At 41.9% G+C, this 18655-nt stretch overlaps 1 protein-coding gene across 4 annotated transcripts in view; it reads left to right on the top strand.

Annotated features, from left to right (window-relative positions):
* Positions 1-4280, top strand: part of CHRNA7 (cholinergic receptor nicotinic alpha 7 subunit) — a 128424-nt gene extending 124144 nt beyond the window's left edge. For all 4 annotated transcript variants that reach the window (XM_041753782.1, XM_041753780.1, XM_041753781.1 and 1 more), the window contains one exon: positions 448-4280. In XM_041753782.1, coding sequence (XP_041609716.1) covers positions 448-966 — 519 coding nt within the window. In that variant the 3' untranslated portion in view covers positions 967-4280. The remainder of the gene's footprint in view (positions 1-447) is intronic.
* Positions 4281-18655: the final 14375 nt, after the last annotated feature.

Genomic DNA, 18655 nt, shown 5'->3' with positions numbered 1-18655 from the left:
GTTGCCCTTGAAACAATTTTAAATCTCCAGGGGTGTGCTCCTGTAAGAGGGCCATGACATACCAGGGTACCTCACTGGCACTTAGGTATGATGGACGCTAGTTACAGATGAGGAAAGACTAGAAAGAGAAAGTGACTTGTCTTGTTCACACAGCTCAGGCAGGGCTCTTTCTGCAAGCTACCCCTCTCCTCCTGCCTGTCTGCCCTGAGACTACAGCCTGTCTGCCACTGAGAATTCAGCTCATCTGTAGGATGACTTCCTGCGTTGATTTACTCTAGGCTCACATGTGACTCAACCATTGTAAGGCATTGGCACTGCTTGCCTGTGTAGGCTCACCCGGGAAGTGGTGGGGGCCTGTCACTCCCAGGATCCACCTAGTAGGGCTGGGATCAGGATCAGCTGATGCTCACTTCCTGTCCACCCCTAACTGCCCTGTTGTCTCCCCAGACCAGAGTCATCCTTCTGAACTGGTGCGCATGGTTCCTGCGCATGAAGAGGCCGGGGGAAGACAAGGTGCGGCCAGCCTGCCAGCATAAGCAGCGCCGCTGCAGCCTGGCCAGTGTGGAGATGAGCGCAGTGGCAGGGCCGCCTACCACCAATGGCAACCTGCTCTACATCGGCTTCCGTGGCCTGGATGGTGTGCACTGTGCCCCCACCCCCGACTCCGGTGTCGTGTGTGGCCGCATGGCCTGCTCCCCCACGCACGACGAGCACCTCCTGCATGGCGGGCAGCCCTCGGAGGGAGACCCGGATCTGGCCAAGATCCTAGAGGAGATCCGATACATCGCCAACCGCTTCCGCTGCCAGGACGAGAGTGATGCCATCTGCAGTGAGTGGAAGTTCGCGGCCTGCGTGGTGGACCGCCTGTGTCTCATGGCCTTTTCCGTCTTCACCATCATCTGCACCATCGGCATCCTGATGTCAGCTCCAAACTTCGTCGAGGCAGTATCCAAAGACTTTGCTTAACCTGGTCCTGATCCCCAGCATGTAGGAAAAGCACAGATAGGCGATGCCATTGGCTTGGGGAGAATTGGGGTGCTAATCCCACAGCCACACTAGACATGAGGATGCTGATTTACCCGTTGCGCTTGCTGCTAGTCATATTAATTAGAATTACCTTGTTATTTTCAGTAATAGGATCTCAGCACGTTTTTTTTTTTTTAATCCTCTCAGATGGTCTACTTGATATTCTTGGGAGGTCCATGGGGTCGCCAGCACCACCAAGAGGTCATTTTTCCCATTTTCCAAAGTCTGGTGAGCCCTTCAGAGAAGTCAGGTTGGCTCAGGACTGCCGGGGAAGACCTGTACAGTTGGTTGCATGCCTGCATGTCACTTGCCAAGAGAGTCTACATGAAAATTCAGCATATGCTTTTGCCTGTTTATAAACCTAAATTGAAAGTAGTAATAGTAATAAACCACACTCACTAGATTCATTCAAATAATTGGTAAAAGGAAACAAAACTAAAACTTAAAACCTAACTGCTGTTTTTTTCTGCAATTCAGATTTTGTTTTCCTCTACCGGACATGGCAGAAACAATTTTACACTGTTCCTACATTTTAAGAGAGAGAGAGATAGTTGGCCTTGAACATTGTGCTTCTACCAGCCTGATTTCTGCCAACCTACCCTGTGGGGGGAATCATGGAGGACACAGATATGTGTTGATTCTGAACTAGGACCAGCTCTGGGCAAGTCAGAGGGATTTCTGAGATCCCAGGTGACTTCCACACTTCCTGTGCTACCCTCAGACACTGGGGAATTTACTTCGCTCTATTCTGAAAAACCCAAAGGACAAATAGAGTTCTATTAGAATTATCAGCCCAATGTAATAGCTAAAGTTAAATTAAACCAGCTATATGTTTTGTTTTGTTTTAATAATTTATTAGATGCTTCTCATGTACTAGAGTTGATTAGTCTTAGAATAAATGTGTGGGTACATACAAATGCACAACATAAAGTGAAAGTATGCTATGCTTTTCTTTATGTATCAAGGCCAGGGGGCAGAGTCTGGGACCTCTTCTGGTTCCTTGTATGACAGGAACTGGGAAGGAGATGATGTGGCCAGTGGTTTCCTGGATGAAATGCCAGTGGAAGGCAGCAGGAGGGGCTGGCAGGCTGTACAACCAGTAACTCAGTCTCTTGCATTTAGGGATCTGCTTTCCCACAACTCAACTACCCCAGCTTTAGTCAAGAAAGATGGCTTGAACAGGTAGATTCATTGGAGATAAGCATTTTGAAAGCAAGGGAAACTTTATTTTTTTTAATTTTTTAATAAATGTATTTTTTATTGGTGTTCAATTTGTCAACATACAGAATAACACCCAGTGCTCATCCCGTCAAGTGCCCCCTCAGTGCCCGCCACCCAGTCACCCCCACCCCCCGCCCACCTCCCCTTCCACCACCCCTAGTTCACTTCCCAGAGTTAGGAGTCTTTCATGTTCTGTCCCCCTTTCTGATATTTTAAACCCATGTGGTGACACAGTTCTCCACTTACATTATCTGGCTGATAATGATCACTCTGCCTCTTCCCAGTCTTCTTATTTTTTAATGAGATTAGAGGGAGACACAACAAAATCTCTCCTGTTCTGTTGTTTCATCTAGTAACAGATCAGAGCTCGAAACTACAGAAGGCTTGGAGCTCTTGGGGTTTCTTAATTTGCTTCTAACCCCTGAGATCGGTATATTATGAGGGAGATTAGATTTTCAGAGCAAAAAAATTGCATGCCTTTCTCCAGCCATTTATTTCACTCATTTCTGGGTAATGCACATGGATTTGTTTGTGACAAATACCCACCATTTGCTTCAACGTGAATGGAACTGAAGGGTATTATGCTGAGTGAAATAAGTCAATTGAAGATTTGTTTGCACTGAGGAGAAAGGAGGCTTGTGCATGCTGTGTGTGTGTGGGTGGGGGCACTTGAGCACTGAGTGTGCAGTAAAGTGTTTAAAACCTTGTTTACAACAAGAAAGCTGATAAGTTAGGGCATTCTAGCATCATGCCCTTTGGAGCAGGGTTGTCCTCAGAGTTCACCCATTCTACATGGGACAGATGAACAATGCAGTCTTTTTTCTCTTTTCTGTCTATTGTAGACACAGGTGGAAGTGTTTTGATAAAAAGAGAATGCTTCATTTCTTATTACTACTGCAAAATGAATCCCTACAACATTTTTTCTTGAAAAAAAAAACTTTTTGATTTTGTATTTTATACAGAAAAATATTTAAAAAACCAAACAAAAGTAGTTTATATGTTGACCACTCAAATAATACTCTGCCATTTTAAAAGATAATAATAAGGAGAAGATGCACATGTAATAAGAAAAGTGTTAATGGCTACAGGGGCTACCAGTGAAAGAGCTTCTGGGGACTGGGGGGCATTTCCAGAAAGGAAGAAAAAGAAAAGGAGGAGGCCAGGAGGGGGAAAAAAGGAACATGAAGAGAGACTCCTTTACTACAGCTCATGCTATGCATGGCTCTCTACATTTTGCTTTCCACACTTAGTGTTTTATTCTTCCATAACAACATATAAAGATCTACCTCATTCTTCTTAATAGCTACTTACCATTCCATTGTCTTGGTGCACATAATTTCTTTGGTTAGTCTATTAATTAACATATAGAGTATTTCCAGTTTTTATTTTTATATACAAATCTGTAATTAGCATCCTTGATTTATATCTTAGCATACTTTTGTGACCATATCTTGGTATAAATTCTAAGGTGGAAGTAGAATTGCTGGATTTAAGGCTATGTGCATTTAATGTTTTGGTAGATATTGCCAGATTACCCTCCAAATACTGATCAATGGATATACCTAAAAAAGTATAATGAAAAGGCCAATTTCTCAACTTTCTCAGTACTGGGTATTATCAAACTTAATTTTTTTCCAATCTGGTGAAAAATTATATTGCACTGTTATTCTGATTTAGTTCATTTTATTATGAATGAATATCTTTCAGATATATTTTAGAAATTTCAGTTTTTGTAAATGTGTGTCTTTTACATAATTTTGGATTACTTGGCTTTTTCTTAATAAATTTGCCTGTGTACTTTGGAAATTTTCTTATATCTTGAAAATATTCCAATTTGTTTAGAAAATATTTTTATTTATTTATCTTTTGATGTTATTTATTGATTTGGTTATTTCTTAGCATATAGAAAGTTTAAAGTTTTATGTTGTCAATTTATCCATATTTGCTTGGTAGATCCTGGGATTTGTTTCCAGTTTTAAAAGGCCTTCTCCATTCTAAGGTTATAAATAAATGTACTCATATTTTCTTCTAAATTCTTATGGTTTCACTTGTTTACATCTTTTAACTCTTTGGAATTCAGTTACTGCAGAAAATGGTAAAAATGCATCTTTTTTTCCTCCCCAAATGGTTAGTCAGTTGTGCCAAAAAGTATGTAATAGTGTATCCCTGTAATACAGTTAGTCTTTTCCCCATTTTTTTCAAAATGCCACCTAGTTTGTAAACTAAATCCCTGTAAGTGTTTTAGGGCTATTTCTAATTAATTTGACTCTCTGTAAATGCCTTTAGTTTCTGAAGCTTTGTTAAGGGTAATATCAAATTTTCATATGAATATCAATATTTTCAACTCAACCATCCCCTCAACACTTCTTGCCTCATCCTTCCACTTTTTCTCTCTCCCTCTCTCATACACATTTTTTAATTTAAACAAATTATTTTAGATTTGTGTGGAATCAGAAAAGACCCCGAATAGCCAGGGGAATTTTAAAAAAGAAAACCATAGCTGGGGGCATCACAATGCCAGATTTCAGGTTGTACTACAAAGCTGTGGTCATCAAGACAGTGTGGTACTGGCACAAAAACAGACACATAGATCAATGGAACAGAATAGAGAATCCAGAAGTGGACCCTCAACTTTATGGTCAACTAATACTTGATAAAGGAGGAAAGACTATCCACTGGAAGAAAGACAGTCTCTTCAATAAATGGTGCTGGGAAAATTGTACATCCCCATGCAGAAGAATGAAACTAGACCACTCCCTTGCACCATACACAAAGATAAACTCAAAATGGATGAAAGATCTAAATGTGAGACAAGATTCCATCAAAATCCTAGAGGAGAACACAGGCAACACCCTTTCTGAACTCGGCCACAGTAACTTCTTGTAAGATACATCCACGAAGGCAAAAGAAACAAAAGCCAAAATGGATTATTGGGACTTCATCAAGATAAGAAGCTTTTGCACAGCAAAAGATACAGTCAAAGACAACCTACAGAATGGGAGAAGATATTTGCAAATGACATATCAGATAAAGGGCTAGTTTCCAAGATCTATAAAGAACTTATTAAACTCAACAGCAAAGAAACAAACAATCCAATCATGAAATGGACAAAAGACATGAACAGAAATCTCACAGAGGAAGACATAGACAGAGCCAACGCCCATGAGAAAATGCTCTGCATCACTTGCCATCAGGGAAATACAAATCAAAACCACAATGAGATACCACCTTACACCAGTGAGAATGGGGAAAATTAACAAGGCAGGAAGCCACAGATGTTGGAGAGGATGTGGAGAAAAGGGAACCCTCTTACACTGTTGGTGGGAATGTCAACTGGTGCAGCCACTCTGGAAAACTGTGTGGAGCTTCCTCAAAGAGTTAAAAATAGACCTGCCCTACGACCCAGCAATTGCACTGTTGGGGATTTACCCCAAAGATTCAGATGCAACAAAACGCTGGGACACCTGCACCTCCTCCCCTTCCACCACCCCTATTTCTCAGAGTTAGGAGTCTTCCATGTTCTGTCTCCCTTTCTGATATTTCCTACCCATTTCTTCTCCCTTCCTTTCTATGCCCTTTCACTATTATTTATATTCCCCAAATGAATGAGACCATATAATTTTTGTCCTTCTCTGATTGACTTATTTCACTCAGCATAATACCCTCCAGTTCCATCCACGTCGAAGCAAATGGTGGGTATTTGTCATTTCTAATGGCTGAGTAATATTCCATTGTATACATAAACCACATCTTCTTCATCCATTCATCTTTCGATGGACACCAAGGCTCCTTCCACAGTTTGGTTATTGTGGACATTGCTGCTAGAAACATCGGGGTGAAAAAAAAAAGAAACATCGGGGTGCAGGTGTCCTGGCGTTTCATTACATCTGTATCTTTGGGGTAAATCCCCAACAGTGCAATTTCTGGGTTGTAGGGCAGATCTATTTTGATATCATCTTTGAAATGAACTTTTTTTGGATCATTTAAAAGTCATCACATTTTTTAAAGTTAAAATTTAATTTATAATTATGTTACCTTGTTCTTTGAGCACCATGTATTCTGTAGGATTTATATTATTTATAATTTATTGAGTTATATTTTGAGTTTTTGTTTTTTTATATGTATATTTTTAATTGGAATTCAATTTGCTAACATATAGTATAATACCCAGTGCTCATCCCATCAAGTGCCCCCCTATGCCCGCCACCTCATCCCCCCACCCACCTCCCCTTCCACTACCCCTTGTTCGTGTCCCAGAATTAGGAGTCATTTTGTATGAAAGAGTCCTTCCCAAACTATAACCTTGGAGCTCTATCCTTTGACATTGACCTGCCAGAGTCTGGCAGGAGGATCTACACTCTCTATTAGCTGTAATTCTTTCATATTTCTTCCTTTTATCATATGATATTTAACAATTAATACATCATATTTTGATTCTATTCTAAATGTCTACCTTGAATACACTCTTGTCTGCTTTCAACATCAGGGCCCCTGTACTAAGAAAAAGCACTTGAGGAGATGAGCACTGGATGTTATACTATATGTTGACAAATTGAAGTAAAATATAAAACAAATACTAAAAGTAAATCAGGGCCCCTGATTTCTTTTCCTGAGCTTATGCCTCATATATTCTCACTCATGATTTTATTTTTAACCATTTTTGAGTGACTTTGTTGTAAGTTTATCTTGAATATTCATTTACATTTTAAATATAAGTGATATGTTTGGTTCTAATATTTTTCCTCTGATTATTTCTGTAGTAAATATTTCGTTCGCATCCTATGTTTTGGATTTTCTTTCCCCTCTTTTGGGTATATGAGCATTCTATTTTTTAAAATGGAAGATTTATTATTTGTATCATTTAAAGTGGCTACCGATACGCTTTTCCATAATATAATCAAACCTATATTTCATGACTTATCAATCTGAACCTGTTTCCAGGGTTCTCATGTTTCTGGAATGGTAGGTTTGGGATTCTCAATTTGTTTCTCAAGCTATATAATTTGCCTTTCATTTTATTTATTGATCTTTTAGCTATTGTTTTATTGAAATCAATTTCTCATTAGCTTCTTATATCCCATTTTGGAGCATTTCCTTCTGTTTGTTGGGTTCTCTGTCCTTGCTGAGTGGGATTTTTGCCTCTCTCCCACATGCTGTGGACCACACTTTCCTTTCTGTTCTCCAGGAGCATGTGTGCATGGATGCCTTACCATTTATTTTCATCTTGCTTCTACTTTATTTGGGCAACTTGGTGTGGACCTTCTATTTCTTCTGATTGAGAAGATCTCTGACCCACTTTCCCAAATCTCTAATTATTCTCCCATTTAAACTTGAGCTGAAGGCCCACTTCGTCTCTTTCTGGTCTTGAGGTTCTGAGAGGAAGGGTGGAAGATCTAGGGTTTATATTTATCTTTCTTTTTTTCCTATTTTATTTTATTTTTAATAAATTTATTTTTTATTGGTGTTCAATTTGTCAACATACAGAATAACACCCAGTGCTCATCCCGTCAAGTGCCCCCCTCAGTGCCTGCCACCCAGTCACTCCCACCCCCCACCCACCTCCCCTTCCACCACCCCTAGTTCGTTTCCCAGAGTTAGGAGTCTCTCATGTTCTGTCTCCCTTTCTGATATTTCCCACTTATTTTTTCTCCTTTCCCCTTTATTCCCTTTCACTATTTTTTATAGTCCCCATTTTATTTTATTTATTGCATTGTATATTTTTTATTGGAGTTCGATTTGCCAACATATAGCATAACACCCAGTGCTCATCCCATCAAGTGCCCCCCTCAGTGACCCCCTCAGTGCCCATCATGCAATCACCCCAATCCCCCACCAAATCCCTTTCCACCACCCCATTTTTATTGGAGTTCAATTTGCCAACATATAGCATATCACCCAGTGATCATTCCGTCAAGCGCCCCTCCAGTGCCCGTCACCCAGTCACCCCAACTCCCCACCCACCTCCCATTCCACCAGCCTTGTTCCCTTCCGAGTTAGGAGTCTGTCATGTTCTGTCATCCTCACTGATATTTCCCACTCATTTTCTCTCCTTTCCCCTTTATTCCTTTTCACTATTATTTATGTTCCCCAAATGAATGAGACCATATAATGTTTGTCCTTCTCTGATTGACTTATTTCATTCAGTGTAATACCCTCCAGTTCCATCCACGTCGAAGCAATGGTGGGTATTTGTCATTTCTAATGGCTGAGTAATATTCCATTGTATTCATATACCACATCTTCTTTATCCATTCATCTTTCGATGGACACCAAGGCTCCTTCCACAGTTTGGCTACTGTGGACATTGCTGCTAGAAACATTGGGGTGCAGGTGTCCCTGCTTTTCCTGCATCTGTATCTTTGGGGTAAATCCCCAGCAGTGTAATTGCTGGGTCATAGGGCAGATCTATTATTAACTCTTTGAGGAAACTCCACATAGTTTTCCAGAGTGGCTGCACCAGTTCACATTCCCACCAACAGTGCAAGAGGGTTCCCCTTTCCACACAACCTTTCCAACATTTGTTGTTTCCTGTATTGTTAATTTTCACCATTCTCACTGGTGTGAGTACCTTTCTACTGCACTTGTTGGTCTGTTAAGTGTCATTGACATTTGAGGTTACCACTCTGAGAGAAGTTTTCCATCTATTTCTCTAATTCAGCATGAAATCCTGGGACCTCCCACCAGCTGTTTATTTTAGCCTGATCTCTAGAGCAGCATGGCCCCAACCCTTATCCTAAAACCCACTCCAATCAGGACAAAGAAAAGAAGAGACTCTCATGGATGGAGCTGCTAGTCCCACCATCAGGTGGGATGTGGGAACATTACCTTTTGATCTGATTATGCATTTTAAAAAATAATTTATGTATTCATGAGACACACACACACACACACACACACACACACAGAGAGAGAGAGAGAGAGAGAGAAGCAGAGACATAAGCAGAGGAAGAAGCATGCTCCATGCAGGAAGCCCAATGTGGGACTCAGTCTTGGATCCCAGGATCACACTCTGAGCCAAAGGCAGTTGCTCAACCACTGAGCCACCCAGACATCCATGAGTATGCCTTTTAAGTGACTTAAATCACATTCCCTTTTTTTCCTGTCCATATGGGAAAGACAATGTGAAGACTCCTGGTAGTTATCCTGCTTTTACAGAGATCCTCAGGGGGTAAGTAGGGCACTCTGCACTCAGGATTTCTAGAAAATTTCCCCTCTGGATTACAACTTCCCTTCTCAGTGAGCCTCACTCCAGATTGGAGTGGATGGGGCAGGGAAAGTGGAGTCAGATGCTTCAGTGGGATGTATATGTGGGAGTGTCACACTGAGGCAGGTCTGTGCTTTGCACATCCACACAAGAGACTCTCATCTCTTTTTTCTTGGCTGAAGTATTTTGAAAGTGTGGCATGCAACTCTGTCACTTCATTTACCTCCTTGCTGCTGTTTAGCATTCTTGCTGTTTTGGTTGGAAGCATATCTTTCTTTCACTCATAATGCTTTTTGAAGGCCTTTGACTTATATTCGGAAAAATGAGTAACAGTGGAGAGTGTTATACCTAAATACTGAGGCTAGTGGAAAGTGATATTCTCAATAATTTAAAAGTATCCTGGCAGGTATTTTAACTTTATGTTGAAGCTGTGAGTCTTTATGTTGAAGGAGAATCTATAGTAGTGGATCTTAATATCCCTCCACTGATATTTGCCCATTTTTCTCCCTATGGAAAGTAACCAAGAACTGGCCACTTATTGTACTATATCTTTCTATTAATACTAACTACATAGTTGTTTTTCAAGACATGTTATACTGAACTATCTTTTAAGATATAGTCTTGAAGGAATAAATATGTCTGAGTTAAAATGAGTGCTGTGTTTCTTCCTTTGCATTTTGGTAATTACTACATTGTGAACTTCTGTGAAACCCTTCAAACATAATAAGGCTCAGAAAATAACCACCCACTTGCAATTAAAATATGATCTAGTCCTGTCCATACTTCAGCATGCTCCCTATACTCTGCCATTCTTGGCCTTCTGGTTCCTCTGTGACAACCTCAGCCATCCTCTTTTGCCAAGACCCACATACTTTCTACAGAGTGAATCATGGTTGTGCATTTGAGAAAGCAATGTCTCAAATCCTTTGAAGAACAAGGCTTAGTTTGTCAACAGCTAGACCCTAAGACCTGACTTTCACTGCCCACTTGCTTGTACTCACAGACCTTTGTCCCACATTTTTCCTTAAGCTCCTCTTTACAATTTATCTCTTAACTCAGACAAGTAGGCAGCAAAACTTCCCCTTAAGCAATAGCAATGTCCCTGACAAGACATTCAGACGGCCCAGACCACCCAGACCAGTTCGAGTCACGTTGTGTAGATGTGGCCATGGAGTGACCTCTAGAATGACCATCAACTATATTTATGTCATTATATTACTAAAATCTCCACCCAAAGAGGAACACAAGCCTCATTTACATAACATACAATGTATATGCAGGCATGTTTCTTTCAGGCACATGTGTAACCTTATGCCCACCCCTATATACAATGATAAGGCTTCCCTGTCCACATAGTCATCTTAACCCCAAAGAAAAGGAACTCATCCATCCTTGCTTGGAGAGTCATGGGTTTGGAAGTTACTCCGGTGATCTCCTTTTTTGCTGAAAATAAAGTTTTCTTTGTGTGACAGCTCAACCTGGTAGTCTAAGAAGTGAGCTCTCGTTGGTTCAATTAGAATATGGGTGGGCCCTAATCCAATCTGACTGGTATCCTTCTAAGTAGAGATTAGGACACAGACCCCCACAGAGGGAAGACCACGTAAGGACACAATGAGAAGAGGGTCATTTGCAAGCCAAGTAGAGAGGCCTGAGAAGAAACCAAGCCTGCTGATGCCTTGCTCTCAGACTTCCAGCCTCCAAAACCATGAGATGATAAGATCCTGTTGTAAGCCTCCAGTCTGTGGTACTTTGTATGGACCAAAAAACACACCTATGATCTGATGTCCACTCTGCCAGGCTCTGGGATGCAGAGTGGATACAGTCACAGGAAAAAATAGTTCTTCAGCTGGAACAGGGGGTCGTTCTCAATAAGAGACTTAGATACATAAATAGACAAGGAGTGAGGCATCTCAGCCTTGAGAATTGATGGAAGACTTCCCAGAGAAGGTGGTACCTCAACTACAATTAGACAGAAAGATTGAAGACAAAACTGATCATTTGTTTGGTTTCTCACAAGTGAGTATTTTTGCTGAAGTTCAATTTGCCATAGTATTACACCCAGTGCTCATCCCATCAAGTGCCCCCTCAGTGCCCATCACCCAGTCACCCCATCCCCCTGCCCACCTCCTCTTCCACTACCCCTTGTTTGTTTCCCAGAGTTAGGAGTCTCTCATGGTTTATCACCCTCCCTAATTTTTCCCACTCATTGTCTCTCCTTTCCCCTATAATCCTGTATCTGCTGAGACAGGTGTCTAGATACAGCCCAGCACACATGAAAACACTTCAAAAATGTTTGCTAAGTTTATTTTCATCAGGATAAGACCTCATCTTCCCATACAGGGGACACTCTATTCTTGTTTTTAAAGGCTTATGACAAACAGCTTCGAGTCTTTCTGTCACAGGTGTCCCTTTCAAGTTTAACAAACTGTTCTTGCCCCATTGGCAAGGACATCCAGCCACATGTTCTCTGGTGAGGAAAAACAAAGTTTAGAGAGACACTGTCATCTCTTCTGAGTGTTATTTTCCAGGACTCTAATACTGAAATGCACAAGTCACACATGAAGAGGGGGTCTTTGGCAGGTGGGTAGGGAGTGGCCATTCCACATGAAAAGCAGCAGAGCCCACACAGAATGAGTACTTTTGGAATGTCTACCACATGTTCTGTAGGTTTCCACATGGAAAGGGGGAGAAGCATATCCACATGAAGCTGGGACTCTGGTAGGGAGGCAGATAAACTTATAAACAGACCTGGATACAATTGGGACAGGATGCATGTGACATCATGAAGACCTGGGGCAGTGGAGTGGAGGGAATGGGCCAGGGGAGTCTCTGTGGAAGTACCTTCATCCAGCACATAAAGAGAAGATGAGCAGAGTTATCCAGTGGGGTGGCTGGGAATGGAAGCAACACAGGGGAGGCCCCCAACCATGGGTAGCATCAGAGAGACAAGTAGTCAGGTGCGGCTAAGAGCTGGGAGGGGTGACACTAGGGTGTCACTGTGTTTCATCAGACCAAGGTTTGAGGGGCTTTCAAGATTCTCACCAGGACAGCGGTATAATCCAATTTGTCTTCAGATTCTTTAAGACAGATTTGAGGGAGACAGCATATCCCTTTCCACTACTTCTACTTCATAGGGCATGAGAGAACATGTGTTGAGGACTGTGCTGAAAGTCTGAACAAACTTTAAAGTAGGAACTGAAGATCCCCCATTTTCTTTAAGATTTATTTATCTATTTGAGGGAGGGAGGGAGGGAAAGAAGAAGGGAAAGAGAGAGAGATAAAGAGAGAGAGAGAGAGAGAGAGAGAGAGAGAGAATGTGCAGGGGGGGGGAGAGGCAGAGAGAGAGGGAGAATCTTAAGCAGACTCTCTACTGAGCATGCAGCCTAATGTGGAGTTTGAATTCATAACTCTGAGATCATGACCTGAGCCAAAATCAAGGGTTTAATGCTTAATCAACTGACCCACGCAGGCACCCTTGAAGTTCCCTCATTTTTAAGATGAGATACTAAGTGAGATTTGCAGAACATGGGATGGAAGGTCATAGGTAATGAAACATGGTTGACAAATGAGTAACCTCTCATCAAAACCCAGGACAGAGGGACCCAGAAGAAAAAACAAAGTCATAAGAGGATTTTGAGGTATTCTCTAAACAAGTATGATATAAACCCTCTTTTCCAAATTATATTTTCTAAACTTTACAGAGCCCTCTCTGCCAGTCAGTGCAGATGGGAGACAGAAATGTGAGCATGAAAGATTTTATATGAAGAACCACCAAGCAGACAAAGGTAGCCAAGACTGAAAGGAGTGATAAGGGCTCTGAGGTGTGGAGAGGCTGGGATCACAGAAAGCAGCTACCAGCCCTAGAGCTGAGGGGAGGGACAGATATTCCAGGGTTTCATTTATTTCAAGAAAATGTATCATTGTTGGAGTATTGTTTTGTGATGGCTACTTTAAAAGTTCTTGTCAGATAATTCCAATATCTGAATCACTCTGTGTTGGTGGCCCTTCTTTCCTCATTCAAGTTGTGATTTTCTTGGTTCGTGGTATGACAGGTAATTTTTCCCTTATATTGTAAACATTTTGTCTGTCATGTAGGATACTCTGAGTCCTTTTGAAATCTTTTACTTTAGCGGGCAGTCATCTGTTTAGGCATGCATACCCTGGCCTATTTTGTGGGCTGTGGTTCCAATGATGGTGTCAGAGTCTCTGCAGTGTTCTTTTTCCCTGCTTGGTTTATCTGGTGCCCCTAGGGCTCCCATGATCCCTGCTGATGCTGTCTTAAGGAGCGAAGGGGCTTCTTCCAGCACTAGGTGTCTCTCAGTGAGGCAGGGTAACCTGTGCTGGACAAAGAGGCCTTCCAGACTGGGTCCCCCTACAGGTGCACTTTATCCACCAGGTATCCCTAGGAGGGAGGAAGGTCTCAGTTTGCAAGAAATGAGAGTGCTTCCCCTGACAATTCACACTGGTTGGCATCCAATCCCGTTGCTAGTGTTATTGAGCTGGTATTATCAGAAGAACCTTGTTTTATCAGATGGAGAACAAGTCCACCTGGCCACCTTCAGTTACTTGACTAGGATCATCTTCTGTTGGGTCGGAGAGACTCAGGTTTTCCTGATACTGTTCCTCCCTTCCTATAGTCCCAAATCAGCCCTCCATCCTTTTACCACCTTTTGGAGATATCTAATTGCCTCCTTGTATGTTACTCTAGGTTTCTGGTTATGCTTGTAGCATCAAGGAAGGGTCTACCCATTTTGCCCAAATGGTAGATGAAGTAGTGAAATGGGGACATCTTATGTGTTTATCATAGACTGTCCTTTCAGAGGAGGATGCACTACCAGGGATTGTTGGGAAGCAGTCCATGGAGTCCAGGAAGTGTGAAGGTATTATACAGATATCCCTGGGGCTATGGGCAGAAGGACATCCCAAGTGAGGGAATCACAGTGCAAGAGGCACTCATGAGGACAAACATAGCCTCTCTGTGGTTCCTGGGGTTTGGTTTAGTGGCTGAAGTATCATTGCATTTTTGGATATTGCAAGATTTGATTATTTTTAGCCCAAGATCTTTTTATTACTTTTCCTTTATGCATCCTATAATTTGAAATAATCACATCCACCCACTTAATAATATTCCAGAGTTTCTAAAGAAAAGAACGTTGATACCTTTTTCATCAATAATCCTGCAGTATACAAAAATTAAAAAGTGCTAATTTAGTCACATTTTGCATTAATTATTACTGCTTTGATATGAGAAAGAGAAATGATGTCTAGGAGCTGGCCTGGTGCTTGTAGGTGGGCCTTGGTACTCTCCTGATGAACATAACTGCACTGCACACACTATCAGGCAAAGCCATTCAGTGTATATGATCAATCAAGATGAGAGCAAGACAAGTATATCATCATGTCGGATTACAGACAAAACAGGAGCACTGTTCAAGCCACAGAACTGACCAAACATCCCCCTTTCCCAGATAAAGTGCTGCTTCTTTATAATTAAAACAATGTTACCTTGCTCTAGCCTGCCCTCCTTCTAGATGTGATTTATTAGGACACCCAAGCAAAGCATTATGTTTCCTGACAGGATCCAATCCAGAGCAAAGCCCTGCTTCTTCAAACCCTCTTCCAGAGTCACCCAACACAAGCCCTAGTCCTGCAATGAATCTTTTCTGACAGCCCCTTCTCCAGATGCTCCATGACTCCCCATAGGGTGCACTATGTGTAGTTTCTCTAGCTCCAAACAAGCAATAAGCCTAACCTGTTCAACTGCAGGTATGTTCCTGGGGGTCTCCTGTTAGAGGAGATTTTCAATTATAATATATTCAGGTAGCATTCATGGGCTAATTTTCGTGAGGCCTTTTGAAAAATGTAAAACAACTTATATATTCCACCCCCATCTGGCCACCAACTCCATGACAGTATAACTTTTGCTAAACCCTGGGATTCTGGAGCACTCTTGGTTTTAACTTATGAGTTAAGAATATCCTTACATTTTTTTGTGGTGTCTGTATAATGCCAGGAGTAATTTCATGAGAATGGAAGTCATATTATTTTGTCACTAGAATCTGCTGATTCTAGTAATGACTAATGAGAACCACCTGGGGACTTTAAACTCTCCTTCCCACCTCTCCTGCTATATGTCCTCAAGACACATACTCCATTAGTTTTCAATTACTGTGTATCTGCTTTCAAAGACTTTTTTTGCAAAAAACAAAAACAGGTGCTATAATGGATATTCACCAGCATGCTCATTGTCGCACAAAAATTGTTAATTTTAAATGTTAGCATAAGGAAACATAAAGTAAATAATACTTAAAGTTTCTGGTTATAGACTTTTAGCAAAATGGCTCAAAGGAGTATATTCAAAGTCAGAGAGCCTTTGAACATCATATAGAGCCTTTGACACACACCCATGAGCAGCCTACATGTCGTCTGAGTCTGGAGTTAAGGATGAAGTTAAGGAAGCTTCTAGAAGACATTGTCAGCTGTGCACAAGGATTCCCTCCACCCCTCTCAGCCATATAAGACATGGAGGAGGGATGCTTCGGTGGCTCAGTTGGTTAAGCATCTGCCTTTGGCTCAGGTCATGATCCTAGGATTCTGGGATTGAGCCCTGCATTAACCTCTCTGCTCAATGGAGAGCCTGCTTCTCCCTTTCCCCCTGCTCGTGCTGTCTCCTGCTAACTCACTGTCTCTCAAATAAATAAATAAAATCTAAAAAAACAACAACAACAACAAAAAATACCAAACACATGGAGCAGATCTGAACACACAGTTTCTACCATGGATGATCCTCCTTTCATAAAATTCATGATGTGGGTATGAAATAGTTTCCACTGCATCCCATATCACACACCAATATAAACAAACATGTAAGTGTAGCTTTGAATATGTATTTTTTAATATACAACCACATTAGGATTTCGGAAAATATCTCCTTGAGTTTAGGGGAGCGGGATGAGGTCAGGTAGGGTTTGTAGATTTAGAAGATAAAAATACAGGACAGGATACATAGTACATGAGACATCTTTGTGCTAAAAAAAAAAAGTTATTCAAGTGAAACTCAAGTTCCTTTTTGTTGTTTTTTGAAACTCAAGTTTCACTAGGTATCTTATGTTTTATCTTTCCACCCTAAGGAAAGAGGCTGTCACACACACAAAAATAACATTAAAAACTAGACAGGTAGAAGTGCTGTTCCAAATAAAGAAAGGTTTGGTCTGTGATAGGATTCAAAGTGTGTGATTTCTGACTACTCTGCAAATGACGTAGGGGCTTTGCCTGGCTCATGGAGGAAATAGAACTCAATGGTTGACCAAAAGAGAGCTTAGGAGCAGTGTGTGGCACAGAATTGCCTATTGATGGGTTCTAGAGAGTATAGGACTCTAGACTCTTTTTAAAATTTTTATTATTATTATTTATTTATGATAGTCACAGAGAGAGAGAGAGAGAGGCAGAGACACAGGCAGAGGGAGAAGCAGGCTCCATGCACCGGGAGCCCGATGTGGGATTCGATCCTGGGTCTCCAGGATCGCGCCCTGGGCCAAAGGCAGGCGCCGAACCGCTGCGCCACCCAGGGATCCCCTAGACTCTTTTTTATTAAGATTTTATTTATTTATTTGAGAGAGAGAGAGTAGGGGGGAGGGGTAGAGGGAGAGAATACCAAGCAGACTCTCTACTGAGCATGGAGCCTGACTCCAGGCTCAATCTCATGACCCCGAGATCATGACCTGAGCCGAAATCAAGAGTCGGATGTTCACCCGACTGAGCCACCCACCGGCTCCAAGAGCTGTGATTCTTTGGGAAGGTCTGGTTACCCATCAGAGCCTAGAATGGTAGGGCAGGAGGCTGAGGTACATGTTGCTGAGTTGAGTAAATTGAGTCAAGTTTCTTGGTGCAGAAAGTGGCTGGCTCCAGTCAGGTGGCGTTCTTTGATAAAGGGGATAAAGAGACCAGTGTCCTGCTTCTCCACCCCAACAGGACTCTGCTCAGCCCTTGGAGGCTCCTGGAGGGCTCTCCTGGAAGTTCAAGACAGTCACAGGCCTGTAGTGCACAGTGTGGATGAGGGAAGACAGAAGCCTGACAGAGGGGCCACCCGCTCTTTTCCTTGTTCCAGCTGCAGTCCTGCTCTGGGCTATTTGGTTGGAGCTTGCCAATTCTAGCAGATACTCTGTCTCAAGTCAGCAAGCTGCTTTAATTCAGAAGTGTCCTGCTGTGAATGATAAATTACACGATCATCCTATTCTTAGCCCAGAGGCCTCCGTGCATTGAACTGATTGCATCAGCTTTGTTTTAACCACAGAACTAATCTTTGCAATAGGTGGGCAATATGATTCTGGCAGACAGAGAAAAGATGAGGAAAATGGGACAAAATGGAAACAAATAAGATGAATACAGCCATCAGAGGAAATGATAGGGATAGGGAGAGAAAACAGTATCCTTCCCTCCTGGATCTCCTGACCTATGCAGGCCTCAAAGGAACAGGGTTATTGGGGCCAACATGAGAAACTCACTTCAGAAAAGGATTCCAGGAAGCTTTTTCTGGAAATACCGAGACCTGGCTCTGGGGGAAACTGTGCCAGCTTGGCACTCTCCTGATTCTGAAGTTTGAAGAGATTTAGCATTTTTCCCAGAGATGCTTCATTCAGGTAGGGCAAAGGGACTGAGGCAATGGACACTGTAGATGGTTGGTATTGATCTGCACTGTGCCAGGCATTTAGTGAATGTCCTGTCAATGTTGGTGGGGAAAATACATAAATTTCAAACTGTCTTGTTAGAGTTTCAGATGCTTTTTCTCTGTCAATTATTAAAATATTTCCCTTAGTTTCTTAGAAAAATTTTAATTTAAACCCCACCCGTGTTAGTTTTCAATGGCTGATGTAACAAGTAACCATAAATGCAAAACAATATAAATGTATTCCCCTACCATTCTGGTGATCGGAAGTCTGAAAGGAATCTCCTAGGGACAACACACTGAGGTGTCAGAAGGACTGGCTCCTTCTGGAGGATCTCAGAGAGGATCAATTTCCTTGCCTTCTCCAGCTTCTGAGGCCACCTGGGTTCCCTGGATTGTGACACCTTTTTGCAGCACACAGCCCTTTCTTCCCCTACTTCTCCATAATATTGCTTTTCCTTTCTTTTTTGTAAAGATTGTATTTATTCATTCATGAAAGAGAGAGAGAGAGAGAGAGAGAGAGAGAGGCAGAGACACAG

This window comes from Vulpes lagopus, chromosome 4 (assembly GCF_018345385.1).
Source record: "Vulpes lagopus strain Blue_001 chromosome 4, ASM1834538v1, whole genome shotgun sequence".
NCBI classification, from domain to species: Eukaryota; Metazoa; Chordata; class Mammalia; order Carnivora; family Canidae; genus Vulpes; species Vulpes lagopus.
The sequence above is the reverse complement of the archived record's forward strand: the minus strand, read 5'-3'. Positions and strand labels throughout refer to the sequence as shown.